The sequence below is a fragment of the Brassica rapa genome, chromosome A01, assembly GCF_000309985.2.
Source record: "Brassica rapa cultivar Chiifu-401-42 chromosome A01, CAAS_Brap_v3.01, whole genome shotgun sequence".
Lineage (NCBI taxonomy): Eukaryota > Viridiplantae > Streptophyta > Magnoliopsida > Brassicales > Brassicaceae > Brassica > Brassica rapa.
In genome coordinates this window covers 9,873,041-9,898,520 of record NC_024795.2, presented here as the reverse complement: position 1 = coordinate 9,898,520, position 25,480 = coordinate 9,873,041, and the positions used below count along the sequence as shown (strand labels likewise).

Below are 25,480 nucleotides of genomic sequence, written 5' to 3'. Positions count from 1 at the left end.
AGCCCAGTCCACACAAAGCCCACATGTTCAAATCTGAGATCTTCAGGCTTAAAAGAGTAATCAACTTCACAGTTTGATCAAGCTTACATTAACTATCACCAGAAGTGAAGAAAGAGATGACGCATTGGTCAATCTTTAGTAACACATATAAAGATGAAAGCCTCTTAGTAAAATGCCAAAAGCAAGTAAATCATCCTATAACAAAATTATTACAAAACAGAGTTATATTATGGAAAGATATTAAACTTTCCCACTTGAAACCAGAACGTTTACGAAAAAATGATGATCAGTTATCTTCTTCAGGATCCCGGTGCCGTGAGTCCTGAGAACCAGACTGAAGGTTAATGAACTGAGAGACCAGTAGCTTCGAGATTCCACTTATAGCTGCTTCCACCTCATCTGGTTCCCTTGACCCTCTCAGCCCACAGTACTCCCCTGCTGCAACTTGCGTCTTCTTCGACGTAGCAAGAACTTTCTCCAAATCCAACTGTGACAATGGCCTAGCAGCCTGAACAAAGAAAACGATAGCAACTCACAATATCAATACTAGTGGATGGAACAGCATTGAACATTTTCTTGTGAAACTTACAGGACAAGGTCTTCCTTTTCTCTCTTCCTCTAGGATTTCTCTGATAGGGAAGTAAGCTGCTTTCTTGCAGAGCTCAAAGATGTCTGATCCGGTGTAGCCTTCGCATAAACGAGCTACGTGGTCATAGTCAATATCCGGTTCCACCCTCTCTCCTTTCAGTGTCACTTTCAATATCTCAGCTCTCTCCTTACGATCAGGCATTCCAATCTCAAAGGCTTGAGGAAGACGCCTCAATATTGCTTCATCAAGCTCTGATGGTCTGTTGGTTGCAGCAAGAACCATTACCCTCGCATTCGCTACAAAGCAACCATTATACTCATTTGGAAAAACAAATATCCATGTAGCATATGAAGGTGAAGGATTACACTTACGATCAGTAGAAAACCCATCCCATAAAGCCATAAACTCAGTCTTCATGTTAGCCATGGCCTCATGATCTGTTGAACGGCGCTGACCAAGGAAGCTGTCCACCTCATCGATAAAAATGATAGCAGGTTGGAGTTTGTACGCCAAGCTAAAGACAGCAGAAACTGAAAGAACAAAACAGAACAGAGAAGCTCATTTATCTGAAGAAACATGGTTAAACAGACCAAAGATAAGCCTACTCAAAGTGAACTACTTTGGTGCACTTACCAAGCTTCTGAGCATCACCAAACCACTTGCTCATCAGATTAGAAACCCTAACGTTAATGAAAACAGCTCCTGACTCTTTAGCAATAGCCTTAGCAAGCATCGTCTTCCCAGTACCAGGAGGCCCATAGAGCAAGACTCCCTTTTGAGGACCAAGCAGCTTCCCATACGCAAAAAGCTCAGGCCTTTTCAACGGCAAAATCACTAGCTCGTACAAAGCCTCCTTGATTGTCTCCAAACCTCCAATAGAACCAAACTCCACATCGATATGGTCTGGATTAATCACATCACATGCTATCACATCCTGTTTCACAAAACAAAGAAACAAGTTAGCATCTTTCTCACTAAACACACAACAATTAGAACCCCAACAAACATATACTACCTCGTATGGAGTGGTGTGAATAAGAGGACGACCTAGACGCTTGGAGATCTCTTTCTTATGCTCGAGAGCTTTCTTAGACGCCTCGCGATTAGGGTCGAGGTGTCTGAGCCCGGCAAAAAGAACCAAGCAGCTGAAAGCAGCGCTCGCAGCGTAAAGGATGAGTTCTTGCAAGATCTTCGTCTCCGACGAGCCACCACCCATATCTCTTACAAATACACAACCTTTTTTTAAATAACAGAGGATCTTTAATAAAGTAATTAAAGAAACCCTTAAACAGCTCAGAGATTAGGGTTCCGAAATGAAACCTAGGATATGTTTGCAGAACACGGGGAGACTCTTGCTATTCTTGTGGACGACGACAGAGAGTGGTGGTGGTTCTCGAAACTATGCTTGAGGATCGGGGAGAATGAAAAGTTAAATTACCGTAATAGCCCTCAGTTGCACCGTCGTTTATTCGTACACTAAAAGGCCCTTATTGGGCCCTACATGGGCCGTATTGGCTCACAAGTGAAAACAAAGATGGTTCCGGAGAAGATGAGAAAACGCGAGGCAGAGACGAGAAAGTTCGTATCACGTCTTCAACCTTCAAGATCTCTCCTTTTGTCACCTTTATAATCTTCACATCCTAATCTCACCTCTATATATACACTATGCTCACTCGATCTATGAACATCAAGAAACATAAAACTAGAATCTGCGTGATCTTCTTCCAGTGATAACTTTTTGGCACGCTTTATCATCTCTATACACTTTGAGTAGATGGCTTCCACACTCTCATTCACGTCGTCTCTCCGTTCACCTCTCGCTTTTCCTCCATCATCCAAACCTACTTCATCTTTCTCTGTCTCGTTTCCACGGAAGATCCCTTGTAAGATCAGAGCTCAAGACCAGAGATCAGACTCCCTTGATGTTGTTCACCAAGGACAAAAAGGGAACCAAGGGTCCAGTGTTGAGAAAAAACCTCAACGCTTAGCCATGGACGTTTCTCCTTTCGGTAAGTTTTAACTAAACGAGCGTTAGCTTGTGAAACACTCTTTCACTCTGTTTTTTACTGTAACCAATTATCTGTTTTTTATCTTTAACGTCAGGGTTGTTGGATCCGCTCTCGCCTATGAGGACAATGCGTCAAATGCTGGATACGATGGACAGGATGTTCGACGACGCTGCTATGATCGTCCCGGGAAGAAACAGGGGAGGAGGAAGTGGAGTTTCCGAGATCCGTGCGCCTTGGGACATGAAAGAAGAAGAGCACGAGATCAAGATGCGTTTCGACATGCCTGGTCTATCTAAAGAAGACGTCAAAGTCTCTGTCGAAGACAACGTTCTTGTGATCAAAGGAGAACAGAAGAAGGAAGACGAGAATGATTCGTGGTCCGGAAGAAGCTTTAGCTCTTACGGTACACGGCTTCAGCTCCCTGATAACTGCGAAAAGGACAAGATCAAAGCTGAGCTAAAGAATGGAGTCCTGTTTATCACCATTCCTAAAACCAAAGTGGAACGCAAAGTCGTTGATGTCCAGATTCAGTGAGAATCGAGTAACGGTTTCCTCTGTTTTCTTGTTCTGGAGCTGTTTGTTGTACATATTAAGCCTACGTTTCGCTACCGATGTAACAAAAAACAGGAGATCTTGTGTGTGAAGAAACAGTTAAATTGGAAAAAAGGTTTTACTGAGGTTCTGTGAAAATATTCGTTTCCCAAAACTAGATTTACAACAACAGTTCAGATACTCGGCCCATTTTTCTTTTGGGCCAGAGCCGAAGAGCAAAATGGATTAGTCCCCTTTATATGTGACCCATGCGTCTCCGTTCGAGTGTCGCAATATTTGCTTAAGGATCGAGAAAACGGCCATTTCAATTTTGTAGAGAGAAAAGCCCAATTCTGTCTTGGCCCACTCCAGCCCAGCAAGAATCCTGCATAAACAAAAAGGAAATGCGAAGTTAGTTTCTTGTTTTGTTATGTCGGTCAAAGACGAACCAAGACAACAAGGAATAGGAAAGTTAAGAGGCTGATGATGTTATAAATAGAAGAGGTGGTCATGGCTTTAGAATCATCCGAAACAAAGATACAAGAGCGAGGCAAATAGAGAGAGATCAAGAGAATCAATAGTTAAGGTTTTGGTTCTAAAGAGAAGCTTGTGATTTCTATTTTGTTCTTGTAAGGTTACTCATTGATAGTGAATAAAGAGGAAGAGCTTTTGATATTGATTTCAATCTAAGTTTAAAGCACTAGGCAAAGGTTTAAATCCTAACAAGTGGTATCAGAGCAATCCAGGTTTGATTGCAAGTGCTAGGAGGAGATATGGAATCGATATCCGGAGAGTTCGGAAAGTTCAAGGTCGAGAGGTTTGATGGAAAAGGTGATTTCGGGTTATGGAAGTACAAGATGCTAATGCAGTTGGAGCTTCTAGGGTTAGATTCTACGATTCAGGAAGTTACGGTCACGCCTTCTGAAACAGGCAAGGAGAAAGACGAAGAACTACCTGAGGTCAAAGTAGATCCGTTGAAGGATAAGAAGGCAAAGAATCTAATATGCATGAGCCTAGGAAATTTGGTTCTGCGTAAGGTGATGAAGGAAACAACTGCGTTAGGAGTTTGGAAGGCTTTGGAAAGAGATTACCAAACAAAGACACTTCCTAATAGGATCTACATGAAGCAGAGGTTTGCGAGCTTCAAGATGGATGATCACAAGAGCATCGAGGAAAACCTAGATATTTTTCTTAAGCTAGTTTCAGATCTTGCAAGTCTTAACATCAACATCAGCGATGAAGACCAGGCAATTCAAGTTCTATCTAGCTTGCCCCAGCAATTTGATTCACTAGTTGACACGCTCAAGTACGGGACTGCAAAAGAAACTCTTACCATGAACGACGTGACTAATTCAGCATACTCCAAAGAAGTGGAGTTAAAGGAAAAGGGTTTGCTGAATAAATCCAGGTCTGATGCAGAGGGTTTGTACGTGGAGGATTCAAGGGGGAGATCAGATAAAAAGGGTTACAAAGGAAAATCTAACGGCAGAGGCAGATCTAAGTCAAGGCAAAGGTTTGATAAAAGCAAAACAAGTTGTTTTATCTGTGGAGAAGAAGGACACTGGAAAAGAGAATGTCCTGAGAGGAGACATAAAGAATCTGCAAACATTGCGACGGAGCCGAAGCAACCGTTAGTGTTAACAGCTAGTGTGCAAGACACTAAGCAAGAATGGATCATGGATTCTGGATGTTCTTATCATAGTACATCAGACAGGGATGTTATGTTTGATCTCAAGGAGTTCAATGGTGGTTCAGTGTTAATGGCTAATAACACTCAGTGTGACATCAAAGGAATTGGGAAAATAAAGATTCAGAATTCAGATGGCTCTGAAGTGATACTCACAGGTGTCAGGTACATTCCGGAGGTGAGAAGAAATTTAATTTCTTATGGGATGTTAGAAAAATCAGGTTGCAAGTACAAAGGAAGCAATTTTATGGTGCACTTCTACAAAGATAATAAGAGGGTGATATCAGGAAAATATCACAAGGGAGTTTATTATCTACATGGCACAATTGCTAAGAGTAAGAAGAATATGCCTAGAGTGGAGAAAATAATCAAGAAGAAGACGTCAAAAACGGTGACGTTCGCAAAAGTTCTGATTCAGGGACCTACTTCATATGGTTTTGAAACAAAAGACTCATCAGCTCAAGGTGGAGACTCTTTCTTGACAGAAAAATCAGAAGAAATTGAGTCAAAGGCGAGCAGTGAAGAATCTCAGAAAACAGAATCTTCAACGGATGATGTATTGTTTGGAAAAGAAGTAAGGCATAAAGATGGTGATCTCTTAGCACATGTTTTGACTGCACCTCAAGAGCTTAGTACAAAAAAAAGCATCTAAAGACTACGAGGAAGACTGGAAGAAGGCTGGAAAAAGGGAATACGTGAATACAAGACTCGGGAATGGCGTTGTGAGAAAAGTGTCACATATATTGGGAGAGGGTATCTTCGGAGATAGAGTCAAGGAGAATATAACACTATCTAAGAACCATTCAAATGAAAATCGAGCAGGAGTATTAATCAACGCAGTACCTGGAGAGGAGCTTCAGGTTCGCTGCGATTCTGCCTAAGAAGGAGGACGCTCCAGGTAACTCCATTATCAACGCTGTCTCAAGCTCGCAGAGACAGAGGAGGAGAAGCAAGTAAGTTTCAGGTTTATATTGATAATGGAAAACTCAAGGGGGAGTTTAAAGAGTTACCTGTGAGCATAGATGCGAGGCAGAGGTTTTAGCTCAAGGTGGAGTAGCTGAAACACAAGAAAAGTCGCTCAAAAGGTTTGAAAGGTCGGATGAGGAGTATACTTTAAAAGAAAATTTAAAGTTGAAGGGATGACCTGAGAAAACGTCTTAAACAGCAAGATAAGCTGAAGGGAGACGAGTATCTAGGTCGGGGAAAAGAAGAAATAGATCACCGGAGAGGAGAGAACGTCTTAAACAGCTGCTGTGGTGGAGGATAAACACCAAGGAGAGCTGAAGGGAGACGAGTATCACAACCGGGAAATCAAAGCAGATCACCAGACAAGTAAAACATCACAGGCATCATCTTAATCAGGTTAAAGCTACATGAATTACCTTACCAGGAAGTTGAAGTGGAAAGGGGTTCGTGGGTTCGTCGGAGTAAAAGGGGAGTCTCAAAAGGATCAACGGAAACGCAGGAAGGACTGTCAAAATTCAATAGAGGGTAAGGCTTTGCAACTTCAAATGAGAATAATCAAACTCTATCAAGAAGACTCAAAATTCAGAGAATCTTACCGGAAAGCTGCAGTATGACCGGTAATATTGATTGAATTGATCAACACCAACATGAAAAATTAGATTTGCTAGTCACCAAGAAGAAATCGCGAGCTTCTTTGGAGATGTCTAGTGTTGCGATAAGAATGGTCTAATCTAGTAAAGGAGTGAGCTTGAGATTTGAGAAGTTGAATCGCTATCCTACAGAGGAATATGATAAGCGATTAAATGACATCAGTGGTTTTGATCACTACAAGGATGTCACTGGCGTGGAGCATGTCGGAGTTGCAGAGAAATACCACGGAGGGATTAAAGACAAGGGTAAATGTGACGCAGGGTGAAGAAACGGTACTCGCCGGAGGTGGAATGATTCGTCGGTGAGACATCATCACAGTCCCAAGAAATTCTAGGTGAAAAAAAAAAAAAAAGAGGGGGAGATGAGTGAAGATTGTCGTTTCTGGTTTCGTGTTCATGGCTCACTGCAAAGATAAGGATAAGGAGCATGGCGACAGTGACTCAACAGCGAAGTTGTCACAGATAGCGTTTCAGATCAAAGGTGGAAGGAGATGGAAGCTTGAAAGCGTCTACGGTATCATCGAAGGAGGTGACAAGAGAGAGAAGGCAAGAATATGGGCTTTAGGTGGAGATTGTAGAGAGAAAAGCCCAATTCTGTCTTGGCCCACTCCAGCCCAGCAAGAATCCTGCATAAACAAAAAGGAAACGTGAAGTTAGTTTCTTGTTTTGTTATGTCGGTCAAAGACGAACCAAGACAACAAGGAATAGGAAAGTTAAGAGGCTGATGATGTTATAAATAGAAGAGGTGGTCATGGCTTTAGAATCATCCGAAACAAAGATACAAGAGCGAGGCAAATAGAGAGAGATCAAGAGAATCAATAGTTAAGGTTTTGGTTCTAAAGAGAAGCTTGTGATTTCTATTTTGTTCTTGTAAGGTTACTCATTGATAGTGAATAAAGAGGAAGAGCTTTTGATATTGATTTCAATCTAAGTTTAAAGCACTAGGCAAAGGTTTAAATCCTAACAAATTTATATCTAACTTACGTCAGCATGCAAAAATATAACTAAATTTTTGAAAAAATTTTTGGTACAAATGTTAAAATTTATACCAAGATTTTTTTGTTTTACAAGAGTTGTGGTAAACCACTTATTACAATTTACAAGATAGAAACTAGATACAGAAATGAACCACTTATTACAAGAGCTGCTCTTCTCTGTAAATTTTCGAAATTTTCGAAAATTTCAAATAATATGTATTATTTTTAGCAAAATTATACACTAATCGCCACATCCACGTCTTCTAATTTGTTAATGTAAATGTTAGAGCATCATTAGTGGTAGAAGTTCTTCCCATAGTACCTAATCAATAAAAAAACTAGTATAATATTATTTGTAATTAAATTTCAAAACTAAATGAAGTTTACCCAATAGAAAGAAGATAAAATAGAAGTCGAGTCTCTTCAGATTTTTTTTAGTCTCTTCAAGCAGAAACGTTTTTCATTCTCTCTTCCTTGTTCATTTATTTTCATTAATTTAATGATTAGTAACCATCTGAGAATTCATCGCTGCACATGGCCTTATGTCACAATGATGTTACATGTACAATTGTTTTCTGAAAAATAAAAAAAATATCGTTTTATAAAAATATCTTTTCAGAAAATATAAAACAATTTTTTATATTTAGTAAAATTAACAAAAATTAATTAAATAATAATTTTTAATTTAATATGAGAAATATATTTGTAAATATTATATAATAAATTTACATCATAAATTCTTTAAATAAAATGTTCGGGTACATGTTGGATTCGTATCAAATTTTTTGAATTTCAGTTCTATTTAATAACACTAGGGGTGGAGCCCCGCGCAAGCGCGGAAATGTTGACTTTGAGTGATTTTGTTGTCGTATGTTTCGAAAAAGATTGATGTAGTTGTTGGAGAATTTGTTTTAGAAGTTCTTTCATTATGTGTGTAATTTTGGGTATAAATGGTGACGTTGTGTTGTGTTGTGTTGATGAGTTTGTTTTGTTGTAATGTTAGTAGGGCATATCCGGAGTTTAGGATTAGTTGTTTGCCGTTTGTCTGATTTTGTCATCTTTTTTTGCGGGTTATGGTGTATATATATGCCTTACTTTATTTTCATTGTTTTTTTCGGGTGTTTTCATGTGTGTGAGGGAAGTAATTATAAAGTTAATTGCAATTTTAGTAGTTGTAGTATCAAGCATGACAGTAGTCCATTAACATGCTTTATAATCCAACAAACTTAGAAATCATATATATCAGTCGTTAATATTTGCTTAGTTTATATGTGGGACGACGTTTTTTGTATTTCAATTTTCGTTTATTACCATTCGAAGCATCAAATAATTATTATGGAATAATATTATGCTGAGTATTAATTTTCATGAATTGTTTTGATTTGTGTTTATAATATAGTATATATAGTGAGTTAATGGGGTTTTATTTATATGTATATTGTCATGAATTTTTTACACTCCAAGACACATTATGTGTTTGGAATAACACATTAAGACACTTGTGGCTGGAGGCACACATTGTCCATGTGCAATGTCTTACCTACCCCTCAACTACACCCTCTTCTAATTACTCTATTTTGTCATAAAATAATAAAAATTTCTAAATTTCTAAGTCCATCTATTTTTCTCTCTTCCACTATGATTCTGAGATCTACTTTCTCTTTTCCATCAATTATCATTTTCCTAACCTTAATCTCACGACGCTTCCATACCTTCAATTATCGGAGAAGATCAGAGAAGGAAGAGGGCATGCCACTTGTTTGATTCTGCAATCCCCATCTCTGCAATTTCTCCAATTTTCTTTGGTTTTCTCTCCCAACTCAAATTCACTTTCCCAGTTCAACCCTAATTTCACCGAAAGCACAAAACGATACCCAATTCCATGTTTATTTGGGAACTCCCGAGAAGCCTCCACCGAGATCTGTCAGATTGTCTGGTTTTAGGGTTCTCCCGTCAACGAGTCTCTCTATTACCTTGTGTCTTGATTGAATTCAGTGTAGCTTTGAAGGAATAAATGACCTTTTACCCTATACAGATTTTGTCCACGAATTTTTGTCCACAGATTTAGTCCATGTCCACATTTTAAGAAATATGTCTTCTTAGCCATGTCCACATTTTTCATACATATTTATTATGTCAATGTCTAAACATTTTGTGTAAATGTTAATATATGTAAAATTGAAAATGGATGTTAAAAGATATAATTTTTTTGTCAATGTTCGTAGTTTTCCGTCCATATCCACGACATTAGTATTTATCATGAGCTCATTTTTTTTGCTTATTATAGGTGCTAACTCGGCTGTCTGTGATAAATTTACAAAGCACTAAATATTTAACGTTGTGAATCTACATCTCTTTCATATTTTATTCTTTCACACTGTTTCATCCATGTCCACATATTTATTTTGTATAAATGTTAAATATATAAAATATATATATGATAATGGATCTTAAAATATAGAGAAAAAAAATCTAAAATTTATTGTAACAATTAAATTTTTTTAATATATCAAAATTTTTGAAAAAAACTAATATAAAACAAGAAGATGAAAAGTAATGACATAAAATAATAATATCTAACTAAGTTATTTTTTTATGTTTTCTGACCAGAAACAAACGTTCTCACTAACAAGACAATATAAGTGGTCCTCACTAACACCAACTTGTTTCTTGTCTCACTTCGACCAGGGGTAATTTAGTCTGAAATCAGCATAAGTAAGAGAAAAAGTGTCCCTCCAGCAACAAGTGTCTTAAACTGTCAAAAAAGTGAATAAAGTGTCCTAAATGGTAACTCACTCAGGATATGTATTATTCATTTACATGTTCTCGGTTGTTTTTTCAATGTGTTTAATTATATTAAGTTTTGTTAGTAATTGTTGTGTTCAGTTATTTTTCTATAGGTATGTTTTTCCTAGCCCTATTAATTATATAGCCCACCGCAAGTGCGGAGTTGTTCAGTGTAATAAAACATGTTATAGGAGGTCGACCCGACTGATTTGTTGGTATAGTCTTAGTGATTTATAATAGGAGCATTGAATTAAATGACGGCAAATTGCTTGTAAATCTAAACTTATAAACTGATTGAACCTTTAAATATGTTTCATTAATAAAAAACTTTTAATACTTTATAGCTTCAAAATTTTGTAATAGAATCATGTTTTTGATCAAAAAAAGTCTTATGTTTACATGATCTATGTTTTACTATCTAAACCATGAAGTTGTGCATTTTGTTAACATGAATACGACCCTGACTTTTTAATATTGAAACTTAGAAAATGTTCTCCTCATAAGAGTTAATATGCCGTAATTGGCTGGACAAAAAAAAACGAAAGCTGGAAATACAAAATACATTGCAAAAGTCCAAAATAGGTAAAGCATATTAATTTAGGAAATTGTAAAATGACAAAGCTATGCGGGGTTGACGGTTTGACCAGCTTTGAAACTCACTCACCGGGAGCGTTTGTGTCCACATTCTTTGCCTCCAGCTGCAGCCATGTTGCTGGCACAAGCGGAAGCGCCTTTCCCTTCAGTGGTGTTGAAAATCTGCAAGCCAGTTACACATTTGTTATTTAAACCATGAGTTAATTAGATGAAAACGTTTTGAGCATATATAGTATAATACCACGGGATGATTGCAGAAATGGGAAAGGTGTGGTGATTGGGGTGAAATTGTATGGCGTTACATGTATCTTGAAAACAAAATCTTTCCCAGCAAGTTCTTTAAGACATTCAGGGAGTTCCTGGCCGCCACCACCATTCACCCTGCAATATGTTAGAGGGTTAGAGGGGTGCTCAGGATTGTCACATTTGCAAACGGTGGACGAATGATGCTCAGAAAAATGACAAACCTCATCAAGAGCCAGAGAAGCTGCATCTTTCTTGGTAAGCTTAAGCATCCGAACACTACAAAAGTCGTACATTCCCATCATCAACTGATAGTTCCACAAGGTACCTGTTAAATAATTTGATATTATTGAACGTAATTATAAGATCGTATCTTCGCTTACATATCCATGAGCTTGAAATCTTCGCACCTGATCACACCGTTGACGTTGGGATTAACACATCGGCTGCAAAGAAAAGAGCTGCCAGATTTCTCTAGCTTCCTGCTGCGTCCAATGCAAGATAAAAGACCATCCATTTTGTTTCAGAACCTCGACAATCCGAGCTTTGCAAATAAATCCAGCTTCTTGTGTCTTCACCGAAACAACATATAACCTATTTAATAATTCTAATTTTCGGACTCGGATAGATCTTAAATTATGTTGGAAGCATGAACGGTACGTGCTCGTTTGAGTTGGCGATGAATTTGTTGACATCTCCAATTGAGACAAGTTCTTTTTTTTAATCCCTTAATTGCTATCAATACAGGAAAAATCCACCCCTACTGCACCTCTTAAGCTGGAAGAAGAGGGTATTATCGGATAAGTTAGCACACATTTAAATATTGCTTCAACCGCAACAGATAATGAAGTGTTACCTGGCTGCGAACTCTGTGATGGCTGGGAGGCTGGTGTCAAAAAAAAAATTGGTTGCTGGGGTCGACTTGAGGCACATATATGATCACTGAATCCTAAATTGAAAATTAGAAGAGTTAAATCATAGGGATTTTGGAAAAAAGAAACAGAGATCGAAAATATGATGCTATTTACATAAGATCAAATATAAGATGACAATACCTTCTCATCAAGGAGAAGTAGAGTGATTCCCATGAATTCTCCATCCTTCTTGATGCTGCGGAAGTCCCAAGAATGGAGGAGCCGAGCGACAATGAATTCGGAAGATCTATCGTGTCGAAGGTTGAGTGGCGGACTGGTTCGTCACCAACAACAGCAGACGAAGACATTTTTGAAGATTAAAGAGGAACTGAGAGATGCGGTGAAGATTCATCTTACTCTCTCCAATCTCCAATTTCCTATTTATAGGGGTTGAAGTGGTTTCGGGTTATAATTGTATGTGAGAGGAGACGGAGAGATCCAGAGCGTTTATGGCTTTAATGGGAAAACATTTATTGGCAAATTTAAAGGTAATATAAACAAAGCAAAGTAAACGATTAGATGGATATGAACAGAGTTGGAAAGTAAAGAGTTCAGAGACACACGTGTTGCATACGGCGGATTGAAGTAGAAACATGAAAACCTAATCTACAAAACGGCAAAACGGGAGAGTTTGGTCGACTTACTCATAAAACATCAGAGCTGGGCCTTTATGGGCCATATACCAAAAAACCTTAGTCAATGGTTTCGTTGCAATACGCAGAGTTTGACTTAATCATCAAGCCGAAATCAGACCGAAGACCAAACCTAAACAATCAATTGAAACCGGACAGAACTTGGGGCCCACACTCTTTAAGAAATGCATACGTGGACACTCTCAGAAGAGAGAAAAGTGTCCCATTATATATAAGATTTTCTAGAATCCATACTGGTATTTTTGTAAGAATGGATTGGGAGAATATAACACATCGGGGTTTGGTTGGTTTTGTATCACATACTAGAATGTTCGGATCAGTTTTGTATCACATATTAGAACCCATAAAATAATCGTATATCGTTTGTATTTGTGTTATATTGGATCGGTTCGGATAATCTGATGTAAAATCTAAAATTTAAAACAAAATCATAAGAAATCCCCTATATATTAATAGAGAAACATTTAAAAAGTTATAACTCTTAGTTTGTACTAATTAAAAAAGTACACTGCTGAAATGTCATGTAATTAGAATGCTAATTTTGATAGCGTGGTGGCCTGGAAATCAATTGAAAATTTTGTTAGTCCAAAATTAAATTTCTATGGAATTTTATATTATATAGTATATCCATTATGGACCATTTATTTATCAAATTGAAATTATTATATATTCTTTCCTTAAATAAAAGCTACGGAATTGCCTAACATGATTAAGATATATATGGCAATTAATAATTTTAAATAATAAAGATTTGCTAACAATCAGTATACTTTCTATCATTTTTGTTTAATTACTTATTATTAAAATAAATTACACTATTACATTAATCATATAATAATAATTTAGACTTTTTTTGTATATGTTATATTTTGAATTTTTCAAAACGAGTATAAACTAAAACTGTTAAAAGTCTCACATTAACTTTTGTGATCAAGGTTTAAATTTTTTCCTATAATAAGATACAATGATTATAAAATCATATGAATAAGTAATTTTATTTGTTTATGTTAATATTATATATATATATATTATTTCTTTTAAATTAAACTATACATCATATGAAAAATACATACTTATATTTTGATATCTGCGTTGAACATATATTGAAAATTTAATATTTTAATTTTGAAATCTTCGTTGTCTTTTTAATGAAACAAATTTTTGAAGAACAAATTTAATATCAGAGTGTATACATGTACAAGATGTATCTCAATGTATAATCTTTTTCTTGATGAGCATTTTTGTATATTTTAAAAAACATGTCCACCTTACACAATATATCCATTATAGTGTACATGTGTATACTATCATCAAAGTGTACATGTGTGCACTATGTATCCAAATATACACTAATGTTCAATATTTCGCATCTACACTATTTTATTTGTACATGGAACACAAACTAAGTGATATGTCATGATTTTAATGAGTACATTTGTTTTTAGTTCATTTAAGTAATTTTAGGACTCATTTAGAGGTATTTAGTGTGTATTTGTTCATTTACATTTGATAGGGTCTGACAAAAAGTAGTTGGAAACTAGAGGCAAAATCAATAGGACGTTTCTGTAAAACAAAAAGTTTAGAGCCAAAACAAAATTATACAAAAACCGAAGGACTAAATGTGCAAGAAAGTCAAAGTTAGCTATTGTTGCTCGAGATTTATTTTGCGCCCATGGACTGCCGGTCGGAGAAGAACCAGTGACGACGAGGTAAGACTTGAGACAAAGATGACATAAACGTTGTCAGTGAAGCTTGATCCTTGACCTCCGGCGTAGAAGATAATGTCACCGGTAGTTGTTCGTTGGATTCCCCCACCACTGGTGGCTCTGCAAGTAAACATAGATTTGGTTTTCTTCTTTCCTACAAAAACACAAATAAAACAAAAGAATCCAAAGCACTTACCATAGACACAGTTTCTTTCTCCGGACGTTTACGTGTCATCATCTTCTCCACTACGTATGTTAGTCCAAAATTTTGTTTAATTGAAAGTTGGAATTTTCTCATATTTCTTTTTGTTTCTCCTCTAAATAATAATAATAAAAAATTGGTTGTATGGTGGATAACACAAGTTATTTCAGATAAGTGCGTGAAAAATTAAATTTAGTTGACTTTTATTTTATATCTATTTTCTATAATTAATTCATAATTCAAAAATATAACCGAACAAAAAGGTAAATCTTAACTATAAAGTATCTAATTTCACTTTTTCTTATGCAGTTAGGCAATTGATTTAAAAAAACTATCCTAGTAGAATAACAAGAAAACAACTATCTACAACTGAATTTCTTTCTTTATAACCAACAAATCATGTACTTATTGTTCACAAATTCAAACAATATCTCTAAATCTATTCGAAAGTATCAAAAGTTACATAATTAAAACAATTTGGACTTTGCTTTGAATTCTCCTGAAGCATAAATTTGGTGTACATATATTCGATACTTGATCATACAATGTTGAAACTTTTAAATTCATATTACATATTCGTAAATGTCTAATTTAATTTCAAAGCATGGTAAAATGTACATGTCAATATTGGTAAACAAGTGTACATGTAGATATGTTCATTATTGAGCTACTTGTAATATTTCAAAGTGTAATGCATCTGTAAATGCTTTTTACATTTGTAAAGTTACATTTGTAATCTTTTTGAAATATGTCTACCTTACAGAGTTTCATGTGGACAACAATATCATAGTGTATACATGTACAAGATGTATCTGAATGTATAATCTTTTTTTTGATGAGCATTTTTGTATATTTTTAAAAACATGTCCACCTTACACAATGTATCCATTATAGTGTACATGTGTATACTATCATCAAAGTGTAAATGTGTGCACTATGTATCCAAATGTACACTAATGTTCAATATTTCGTATCTACACCATTTTATTTGTACATGGTACGCAAACTAAGTGATATGTCATGATTTTAATGAGTACATTTGTTTTTAGTTCATTTAAGTAATTTTAGGACTCATTTAGAGGTATTTAGTGTGTATTTGTTCATTTATATTTGATAGGGTCTGACAAAAGGTAGTTGGAAACTAGAGGCAAAATCAATAGGACCTTTCTATAAAACAAAAAGTTTAGAGCCAAAACAAAATTATACAAAAACCGAAGGACTAAATGTGCAAGAAAGTCAAAGTTAGACATTGTTGCTCGAGATTTATTTTGTGCCCATGGACTGCCGGTCGGAGATGAACCAGTGACGACAAGGTAAGACTTGAGACAAAGATGACATAAACGTTGTCAGTGAAGCTTGATCCGACCTCCGGCGGAGAAGATAATGTCCCCGGTAGTTGTTCGTCGGATTCCCCAACCACTGGTGGCTCTCCAAGTAAACATAGATTTGGTTTTCTTCTTTCCTACAAAAACACAAATAAAACAAAAAAATCCAAAGCACTTACCGTTTACGTCTCATCATCTTCTCCACTATGTCTGTCACTCCAAAATTTTGTTCATAAAATATCTATATTCTAGTTTTTTCGCACATTTTAATAAAACACATTAAATTTGCATATTTTTTTGTGTTTATCTTCTTTCCACAATTTTAAGCCAATAAAAAATCAATTAGTGCAATTAAGATTTTTGAAGTTTGCAATTAGTTAATAAAACATGCATTGAAAATGTAAAAAATGAATCTTTTAGAAACAAAATTTTTTTCTAAAATATGTATCTTTAAGGAACAGATGGAGTAATGATAAAAAAATTGGTTGTGTGGGGGATAACACAAGTTATTTCAGATAAGTGCGTGGAAAATTAAATTTAGTTGACTTTTATTTTATATCTATTTTCTATAATTAATTCATAATTCAAAAATATAACCGAACAAAAAGGTAAATCTTAACTATAAGTATCTAATTTCACTTTTTCTTATGCATTTAGGCAAATTGATTTAAAAAAACTATCCTAGTAGAATAAAGTGTCTTAGCCATAGAGTGAAAATAACTCAAGATTTAAATCAGTGAATTATAACGATTCTATCAGTCCATCCTCCTAATCCACATGAATATGTCCAATCATTTAACACTGTCTTCTTTGTAGTATGATATGAACATTTATCTTTTACCTCTTTTTTTGGGTCAAATCTTTTACTTTTTCTTTTGATCAATAACATTTATCTTTTACTATTTTTCCTTTTTTTTCGAAGTAAAGCAAGGCTAGAAGAAAGAAATAAAGAGAGAGTCGTTGACCAAAAAAAAAAAGAGAGAGTCAGAATTTTACAAGAAAAAAAAACAAGATTTGTATACACTTATTTTTTTTATGTTCTTCAAAGAAAAGCAAATAAAGAAGAAACTGATGAAGAAAAACACGAAAATTGTAATACGGGAAGATAATGAAACCCTAATCTACATTAATTAATTGAATCAAAGCTGCGATATCATGACTGAATTTGGTGGAAAATTTCGAAATCTAATGGGGTCTCTCTGTTTTATTCAACAGTCACTAAACTCATATATTCAAAATTTATAGCTTATCTACTAAAATTTTTACTTATAAAATAAACTTTACCTTATATACATTAATTTTAAAATAGTCGTAATCTATCAAATCTCATAACATCTACTGTTTTTAGTTTTGATATATATGATCAATAGTTATTTGTTTATTTATCTCCTGGACTTCACCTGAGACTGATACTCAGTGATGTGCCTAGTACGGAAAATATGAAACATTCGCTTAAGTAAAAAAAAAAATTAAAAGATTTACATGGCATAATTACACATAAATTATTGTACATGGTTGGTTTATCTGAAAATAAAACTTCTTTGAGAAGCATTTTTACTTGAACCTAGCTATATCAGCTGATCATTTTTTATAATTAAAATTTAATTTTCAAAGTCAATTAATTACAATTATATTCACATTTTATAAAACTTTGGATCTAACTGGTGATTATTATAGAAAAATTAGGAATAAGTAGAAAAAAAAACAGAGGAATAAAATTATATGAATGAAATGGAAGATTATTTTTTTATCAATTTTGATGAAAAAAAAATTGTTTCACATTCCTCTAGAATGAAAAGAATGAAAAGAAAAAAAATATTCTTTTTAAATGGTAAAAAGAATTAGGAATAGTAAAGAATGCATTATTCTCTTTCATTCTTTGGTCACCAGTTAGACCCTTTGATTTTTTTCTACTTTGTATGACTGTATCTCTAAATTTATACACAGTCATTTATTTTCTTACCATATTTTGCTTTTTATCTAGGGCCCCTTTTATCTATTTCGATTTTCTTATTTATTCATCAAAGCTTTCTTTACAACTATATTAAAATTAGTTTATATTGAAACTATTTTGTATGTACAGGTTTATATTTACACGTCATTACGTCAAATATAAAAATAAACATGTATTTTAATATCTTATATTAATTTAAAAAAATATTATTTATGTTATTTATTATAAACAATTTAATTAAATATTATTCTATAAATTGTATTTTGCATAGAGCGTCAAAATGTTTTGGCACAGCTCTGCTGATACTAGTGATCAAATATATAGTTGTATAAAACTGAACTTTTGTTTTGGTAATATGAAAAATCACATTTAAATGCAGTAGTTTTGAAAAAAACACCCACTTCCAACGGCCCAGCCAAATAGCATCTCAAGAATAATTTTCTTTAAAAAAAAAAACTAAAAGTAGGAGAAAGATTGATTGGTTCTTTTTTTTTTAGTGTAATTGACACTAGATTTTGACCCGTGCAACCGTACGGGTGTTTGTTTTCACTTTTCTATACATAAATTATTGTTTTACAACATAAGTAGTATATTTTTTAATGTTAATCATATACTTAAATATTTATATAACTATTTCAAATACAATAATTTTATAATTTACATGTTATAATTAATTAATTGTTTAAACCGTATGTATTTACCACTTCTTATTATATATTTATCTTATTGTATTTGCATTTAGTTATTAAGCAAATATATATATTAATGCGAAAATATATTTAAAAATTATTTTGTATTTAATTTATGCTAAATTCTGACTCGTCTTTGAAAACTGGATTTCTTTTTACCAATATTTTTATACTTATTCATTTTAAATAATTTATTATTATATATATAAAATCTAAGATATGTTAATTTTTAGACATGTATTATATAGTTTGTTAATTTTAAGCTGTTCTATCATCATATTATATTCTAAATAAATAGTTTATATTTATGGAAATAAAATTTATAAATTTATGAATTGAATATAATTTTATCATATTTATTTTAGTATAATAATTATATTTTAACATGATCATGACTATAAAGTAGATAAAATAGGATATAATTTATTTATTTTCATTTTTAAACGATAACTTAAAATACATTAAGTATTGTTTAAATATTTTTACACAGATTTATTAAATTTTTTAAAATATAATATATAAATATATATTATATCTAAAATGAAAATATACTATGATTAAAGTAGTTACAAAGATTTTATATTATTAACTTTAAAGAAATACATGTTAATTTTTATACATGTATCATATAATTTGATAATGTTAACCCATCTTACCAACATATTAGATTTTATTTTTGAACATAAATATTTTGTAATTACGAAAATAAAATATATAATTATATAAATTTAATACAATTTTATTATACTTAGCTCAATATAATAATTTTGTTTTAATATGATTGATTATGATTATATAATAAATAAAATATTATAGATTTTTTATTTTTAATTTTATATAACTGAATATATTAATGTATAATAATATTTTAAACTAATTTCAAAATTAGCGAAAATATTTAAATATAATTTCGAAATGAAGATCTTGTAAAAATATTCTTAAACAGATTTGTTAGAATTTTAAAATAAATATATTTATATCTAAAATGAAAAGATATCAAAAGATGTTATGATTAAAATATTTTAAAATTTCTATTTATTATTAGTCTGAACTAAAATGTAATATGAATTTCTATGAATAGGTCCATTAGGTCTATTTTTAAAAAAATCACACATGAATCAAGGCTGTGACTTCTGTTTTAATATAACTGAATATATTAATGTATAATAATATTTTAAACTAATTTCGAAATTAGCAAAAATATTTAAATATAATTTCGAAAATGAAGACCTTGTAAAAATCTTTTTAAACAGATTTATTAGAATTTTAAAATAAATATATTTATATTTAAAATGAAAAGATATCAAAAGATATTATGATTAAAATATTTTAAAAATTCTATTTATTATTAGTCTTAACTAAAATGTAATATGAATTTATATGAATAAGTCCATTAGGTCTGTTTTTTAAAAAAATCACACATGAATCAAAGTTGTGACTTCTGTTTTAATATATAAGATGTATGTGTTGATAAGTGATTAGACTTTTAAAAATAAAATAAAGCTTAATTACATAATTAAATTAAATATAAATATTTTTTTAGATATATAAAGGAATGTGGATGTTCTAAGCAATAATTAATTAGGTCTAACGAAGAATTTTCCACTTAAAGAATCAAATAACGCAACGGCATTTTGTTCTAGTCTTATACGACAACATAAGTCAAAAGTGCTATCTGGATAATTTCTGGAGCAATTATTAGAGCATCAATACCAATCAGACTCTTAAAACTGAGTTTTTAATCATTATTAAATTTATATTTGAGAATAATTTAATCATGTAGTATAATTCAGTCCATCTAATTAACTCAATAATCTCCTTGTAGTCAAAACGACATTATTGAGGCTGTTGTCTGGTGTGAATGAGTTTTGCTCATACTTTTAGGTTCTTCGTGACCGTTAAGCGAAGCCTAGAGGACTTAGAGAGTCTCTCAAAACACAAACATAGAACACGAGCACGACTTCAATCCTAATAACAGGCAAACATCTTTTTAATTAGAAGATTATCCGGATTTTTAACACCCGGCTAATCTTGATGATGTAGCCATCGACTAATTATAATCCATTCACCACGTTTTCTAATAGTTTAAATATATAACTAGATTTTGACCCGCGCTTTCAAAGCGCGGAATCATTTCTTATTAAAATTTCATTTAAATTAATAAATATTTTTTTAATTTATATTTTAATAGATTTTATATTTGTTTATAGTAATTTTTTTATAATTTGTCTTCTTTATTTTTTATTATATAATAATAAATTTGTGTACTAATTAATTTGTGCAAACTTCTACTCAATAAATTTAATCATATTGTGATTATATATTTGGTAAGGTTATTTATTTACAATTTTAACTTATTAATTAAATATTATATGAAAAATGTAATAGACATTACGTTTTTCATTCTACATATTTTTAAATAATGCATAAATATTAAATTATAATTACACAAATATTAAATAATAATTATGTATTTAAATTGACTTATAATTTTTTTAAAGAAAATATTGTTGGGCTTCTTTGACTTTAAATTTTTAAATTATTGGGCTGTTTTGTTTAGTTGGACAGAAGCAAATGTGTTGGACTTTTAATTTCTGAAAACCATTAAAAACAATTGAAAAAAGAAATGGAATGTTTTGTAATTAATAAGAAAATTCAGGGCAGATTCATAAGAAGTATTCTGCTTTAATAGTATAGATACGATAAACTGGTTAAAATGAAATATATATGTAAAGCGTTGCTAAGTTTAGGTACTCTGAATTCCCGATTGCTTTCAGTAGGTTGTATATTTTTAGTTAGCGTTCTAGGCTTCTAGCCCGCATTGCACGTAGAGGTACGTACTGCAGAATTATTTGTATGATAAAGAATTTTCTTTACAAGAAACTAATAAAGAGTCAAAGACAAATACGATGCTAGTTAATATTAGTGAGAAAATGAAGGTTAGGAGAAGGCGAAAACTCGATAGCTATGTTGGAATTAGAATTCAGTCTTTTGACATTCTTTCAATATACTTAGGCTTGATGCCGTGATATAAGATGGTAAGACGACTAAGAACAGTTCTAGACGTAACTATTGTAATTCGTTCGAACATTGGAAATTTACCAAAAGAAAAAGATAAATAATTTACTATTTATTTCCACACTAGGTGACTGGCTCGCACCCTATGCGGGAGGTAAAATATAGTTTGATATTGGTTGAATTATTCTGTGCTTCTTCACTGTTTGGAGAAAGTAGGAAACAAAGTTGATATGTTTGCTTCGTTTGAAATGGAAAAGGGAATCACATGTGCTTGTTTTCTTTGGAGGATCTACGAAGAGGTAAATCATTGCATCTTACTGTTTTTCCTTTTGGGTTTTGATTTGAGAATGTAAACCTGTGTAAGTTTTTTCCAATTTTGTGGACCAAAAATCTACCAAGTTTAGATTTTCATTTCGAGGGATTAAGATTGGATGGTCTTAATGATTCTACAACTTTGTTTATCTCTTTTTTTTTTTTTTTTTGTGAAACAACTGAATTGCAGCTAAGACAGCATAAGAAGTATGTCTTTGGACATCATTGTTTCAAGTTCTTGTCAATTTACATATGGATTTCTTGCGGTTATGGCCCTCTTAAAACGGGTATCAAAAGGTAACAACATATCTCTTTTTACACTTTACTTTTCGCGAAACGCGTTAGAATCTTGTTCAATTTTCTACAAAGTTATAGATAGGATGCCGCCTAAATAAGTAGATAAATTGAGTTTGTAAATTTTGCAGAGAGGTAGATGAAACTTTAAGGCCTGGTGTGTACGCTCTCGTAGACTCTTGCTCTGATAAGGATCGTCAATATCTCCATACAGTATTTGGTGGTAAGTACCCTTTTTTTTAAAAAAAATTATCTCATAAGGTTCTAATTCTTAGAAATATATATTTTCTGACTAATTGGTTCTCCCTTGGTCTTTTTTTGCTTCTCTGCAAAAGGTCCTTGTAGGAACTATCTAGCAGCTCTTAAACAAGAATCCGATTTGAATTTCAAGTATGAAGGAAAGGTTTAGAAAAATCAAAATGGGACAAGTGAGAGTTTAAAGCTAAAAGAAGATATGCGCAAAACTCATGGATGCAGTATCGCAGAGATAAAGAACAAGTTGTATAGCTTTTTTTTCCGGAAGCATCCTGTGGAAGCATAAAAGTATTCAAAAAAATAATAATTATAGTGTTTAGTTTTAGAAGTTACATATTTTATATTAAGACAAAGTCAAATCCTGTTGTATAAATGATGTAATTGTATATTTTAGGCGAATTATTATATTTATGTTTTATATTTTTGTAAAAAACAGTAACATATTAAAAGAACAAATGATAAGATGTAAGATGTCTGCCCTGAAGTAGTCTCTGGCGTAGTTGCTGAAGCAGACGTCATAGTGAGTGGTGAAGACCATGTGGAGTCAAAATGCTGAGCTGGAGTCGTGTAGACTTGGAGAGCAAGAGAGTATCTTGGAGATATGGAAAGAAAAATAAACTTGAGGAGGAGCAAGTTTATGACTTAAAGAAAGAAGAATAGGTGCATTCCAAGAAAAGGAAAGTTGCATTTATTGTTATGGAAGATGTCCATACATGTTGTCATAGCAGTTTTTCAATAATTTCAAGCAGTGTTCGTCGCTCCAGTCATGGCAAACCCACTAATAATATATTTTTATATTCAATATTAGTATATTTGTGGAAGTATAATTGAGTTATAACAATCACTGGGAATCTATAACGTCTTAATTTGCTAACCTTAAGGAATATGGCATCTCCTTTGGGAACACTAACAAACATATCTCCTTTAACATGTTCAATACCTGCATCGATAGTCAAACAAAAACCTTATTTATATGAACGTTCGTATAAACATATAATTCACTTCGAAAATTGTTGTGAAGCCTATAACAAAGATGTACCAACAAGAGACGGGGCATTCTCGATAACATGTGGGAGATCAAAATTGGTCCCTTTGATGGTTGGGTACTTGGAAACAACCATATGAAGAGAGGCTCCTATTCCACCTCCAACATCGACTACAGATGATAATCCTTCGAAGCCCTTGTAAGCCTCTAGAATCTGCTTCATCACAATGGTGGAGTGGTTTGACATTCCATTGTTAAACACATTTGCAAATCGCTGGTCTTTCCCATGATAAACGGAGGTTGGCATACCGTATCCCTTATCGAATGGGATCCCTCCTTCAAGGACTGCATCCTTCAAATGGTACCTGTTATGAACAAATGCAAATCAAAGCAAGAATACTTAGAGAGAAAACTTGATTGCATCAAATATCCATATTTATACGATCTCAAAACCCGATATTTTCCTTTTAGAAAAACTTCTTATATAGAGAAAATAGTTTTTTCTAATTTTAAAAGTGTTTTTTTTTATTGGTGCACTGAGATTAAGTCACTTATATTAAATTGAAATGGTTTTTATGATGTTAGTGTGTTATTAGGGTTTTGTACTTACCAACTCTCCATGAGGACCTTGTCTTGGTTCAAAAGACAGTGAGTGGCAAGGGAGACACCGTCATCGTTATTAGTCAAGTATTTGCAGACAGTGTCAAGTCCGTAGAGACGCTCTACACCACCGTCAGGTAGTTTACGTACGGAGCAAGTCAGTATGGAGTGTGAGGCAAGCAACCGGAGGATCCGGTCCAGCATGACGTGTGCAGAAGGGTTCTTGGTTGGGAGATGAGATGCTAACTCTGAAGGAGACATCTGAGAACCGAAGAAGCAATCGTTCTTGGCCATGATCTCGAGCAAGTTGAGCTCAATGGCTGCTTTCAGAACCATGGGAAGCACGGACGCGCTGCCAAGCTGCATGGCATAAAGGCTAGCCTCCTCGTCGCTAGAAATTTTTGTCAGAGGAATCACCTGAGAGTTTGTCAATGATCCCATGATGTTCTAAGATGTATTTTTTTTCTTAAACTTTTTTAGGCTAATGTCTAAGCAAATATTTCTGATATTAGAACTGAAGGTAAGACTTGTTAGTCCTTTTATACTGGAAAAGGTGGGTATTGATATAAGGAAGTTAAAAGGAAGGAACCTCTAAACAACAAAATATATATTAAATTATTAATGCAATCGCCAAAAAAGTTGAATTCAACCATTATGCATACTGTATATATACGTGTAAATTATTGTTTGTGCAAGCCGTAGTTGTAGAATTGAAAAGCCAACCAATCTTCTTCCAACTTAGATTCTAAAACGTTGTAGTCAGTTTTGCAAAAAATAATAAACTAAAACTGTAATTTTGAAAATATAAAAGTTATGTAACCCACAAGAGATTTCTACTGGTGAACGTAATCAACTTATGTGATGTCAATCGTCAATACCATAATTCTATTGGAAGTTGGTGCTTCCTATCAAGACCGACACTAACTACATGTTACTGATGATATTCTCATTTTGTTGGAAACACACTAACGTATAACCCCTCTAGAATACGAAGTAGTAGATGATTAATATTTGTCGTATTAGTAGAATCTGAATTGCAGAACTTTATATTCAAAATGAAATAACGTAGTAAATCCACGTAAACTCATTTTAAAATTCCACATACATATATATAATATATATATATAGAGAGAGAGAGAGAGAGAGAGAGAGAGAGAGAGAGAGAGAGAGAGAGAGAGAGAGAGAGAGAGAGAGAGAGAGAGAGAGAGAGAGAGAGAGAGAGAGAGAGAGAGAGAGAGAGAGAGAGAGAGAGAGAGAGAGAGAGAGAGAGAGAGAGAGAGAGAGAGAGAGAGAGAGAGAGAGAGAGAGTTGCAAAAGTGAAACTATATTCATCATCAAATAGAAACCAAATACGTTTACAATTATAACATTGAGAAGTCTTAAAATTGGTTTTACATAACATTCAAAATATATAAAAAATTAAAACCTATAAATGACTAGATAGCATGAACTGAGAAATAGACAATATATTATGAAGATAATAATATATTATACAAAGATATTGATAAACAAAATAAAATGACTATGTTATCTATGAGAC

General features: G+C 33.1%; 3 protein-coding genes and 2 long non-coding RNA genes across 8 annotated transcripts; 1 reads left to right on the top strand and 4 right to left on the bottom strand.

Annotated features, from left to right (window-relative positions):
* Positions 1 to 105: 105 nt before the first annotated feature.
* LOC103867555 (ATPase family AAA domain-containing protein 1) lies at positions 106 to 2,028 on the bottom strand. Of its 2 annotated transcripts, none has more exons than XM_009145636.3 (6): positions 1,910 to 2,028; positions 1,605 to 1,825; positions 1,223 to 1,523; positions 961 to 1,119; positions 590 to 885; positions 106 to 508 (listed from the first exon to the last, which is right to left on the bottom strand). In XM_009145636.3, the coding sequence occupies exons 2-6, from the start codon at positions 1,803 to 1,805 to the stop codon at positions 287 to 289; spliced, it is 1,179 nt and encodes a 392-aa protein (XP_009143884.1). In that variant the 5' UTR covers positions 1,806 to 1,825; positions 1,910 to 2,028; the 3' UTR covers positions 106 to 286. The 2 variants fall into 2 exon arrangements, with proteins under 2 accessions (XP_009143884.1, XP_009143891.1); XM_009145643.3 differs by having other exon boundaries at positions 1,605 to 1,809; positions 1,910 to 2,019.
* Positions 2,029 to 2,256: 228 nt separating this feature from the next.
* Positions 2,257 to 3,288, top strand: LOC103867529 (heat shock protein 21, chloroplastic). Its single transcript, XM_009145607.3, has 2 exons — positions 2,257 to 2,598; positions 2,693 to 3,288. Exons 1-2 carry the CDS (start codon positions 2,364 to 2,366, stop codon positions 3,130 to 3,132), a joined length of 675 nt encoding a protein of 224 aa, XP_009143855.1. The 5' UTR covers positions 2,257 to 2,363; the 3' UTR covers positions 3,133 to 3,288.
* Positions 3,289 to 3,399: 111 nt separating this feature from the next.
* LOC103872157 lies at positions 3,400 to 13,351 on the bottom strand. 2 transcript variants are annotated; one of them, XR_004455148.1, is made up of 12 exons: positions 12,089 to 13,351; positions 11,890 to 11,982; positions 11,694 to 11,810; positions 11,444 to 11,605; positions 11,258 to 11,361; positions 11,032 to 11,171; positions 6,657 to 10,952; positions 6,379 to 6,558; positions 6,199 to 6,287; positions 5,961 to 6,096; positions 5,660 to 5,873; positions 3,400 to 3,514 (listed from the first exon to the last, which is right to left on the bottom strand). It is a non-coding gene; the product is annotated as an uncharacterized LOC103872157 (long non-coding RNA). The 2 variants fall into 2 exon arrangements; XR_004455149.1 differs by having other exon boundaries at positions 6,204 to 6,287.
* A 725-nt stretch (positions 13,352 to 14,076) lies between these two features.
* On the bottom strand, positions 14,077 to 18,347 carry LOC103867498. The gene is made up of 2 exons (XR_632668.3): positions 14,503 to 18,347; positions 14,077 to 14,426 (listed from the first exon to the last, which is right to left on the bottom strand). It is a non-coding gene; the product is annotated as an uncharacterized LOC103867498 (long non-coding RNA).
* A 1,266-nt stretch (positions 18,348 to 19,613) lies between these two features.
* On the bottom strand, positions 19,614 to 25,140 carry LOC103868698 (flavone 3'-O-methyltransferase 1). Of its 2 annotated transcripts, XM_009146778.3 has the most exons (4): positions 23,951 to 25,138; positions 23,395 to 23,705; positions 23,231 to 23,295; positions 19,614 to 23,133 (listed from the first exon to the last, which is right to left on the bottom strand). In XM_009146778.3, exons 1-4 carry the CDS (start codon positions 24,379 to 24,381, stop codon positions 23,050 to 23,052), a joined length of 891 nt encoding a protein of 296 aa, XP_009145026.2. In that variant the 5' UTR covers positions 24,382 to 25,138; the 3' UTR covers positions 19,614 to 23,049. The 2 variants fall into 2 exon arrangements, with proteins under 2 accessions (XP_009145026.2, XP_033130949.1); XM_033275058.1 differs by having other exon boundaries at positions 19,614 to 23,295; positions 23,951 to 25,140.
* Positions 25,141 to 25,480: the final 340 nt, after the last annotated feature.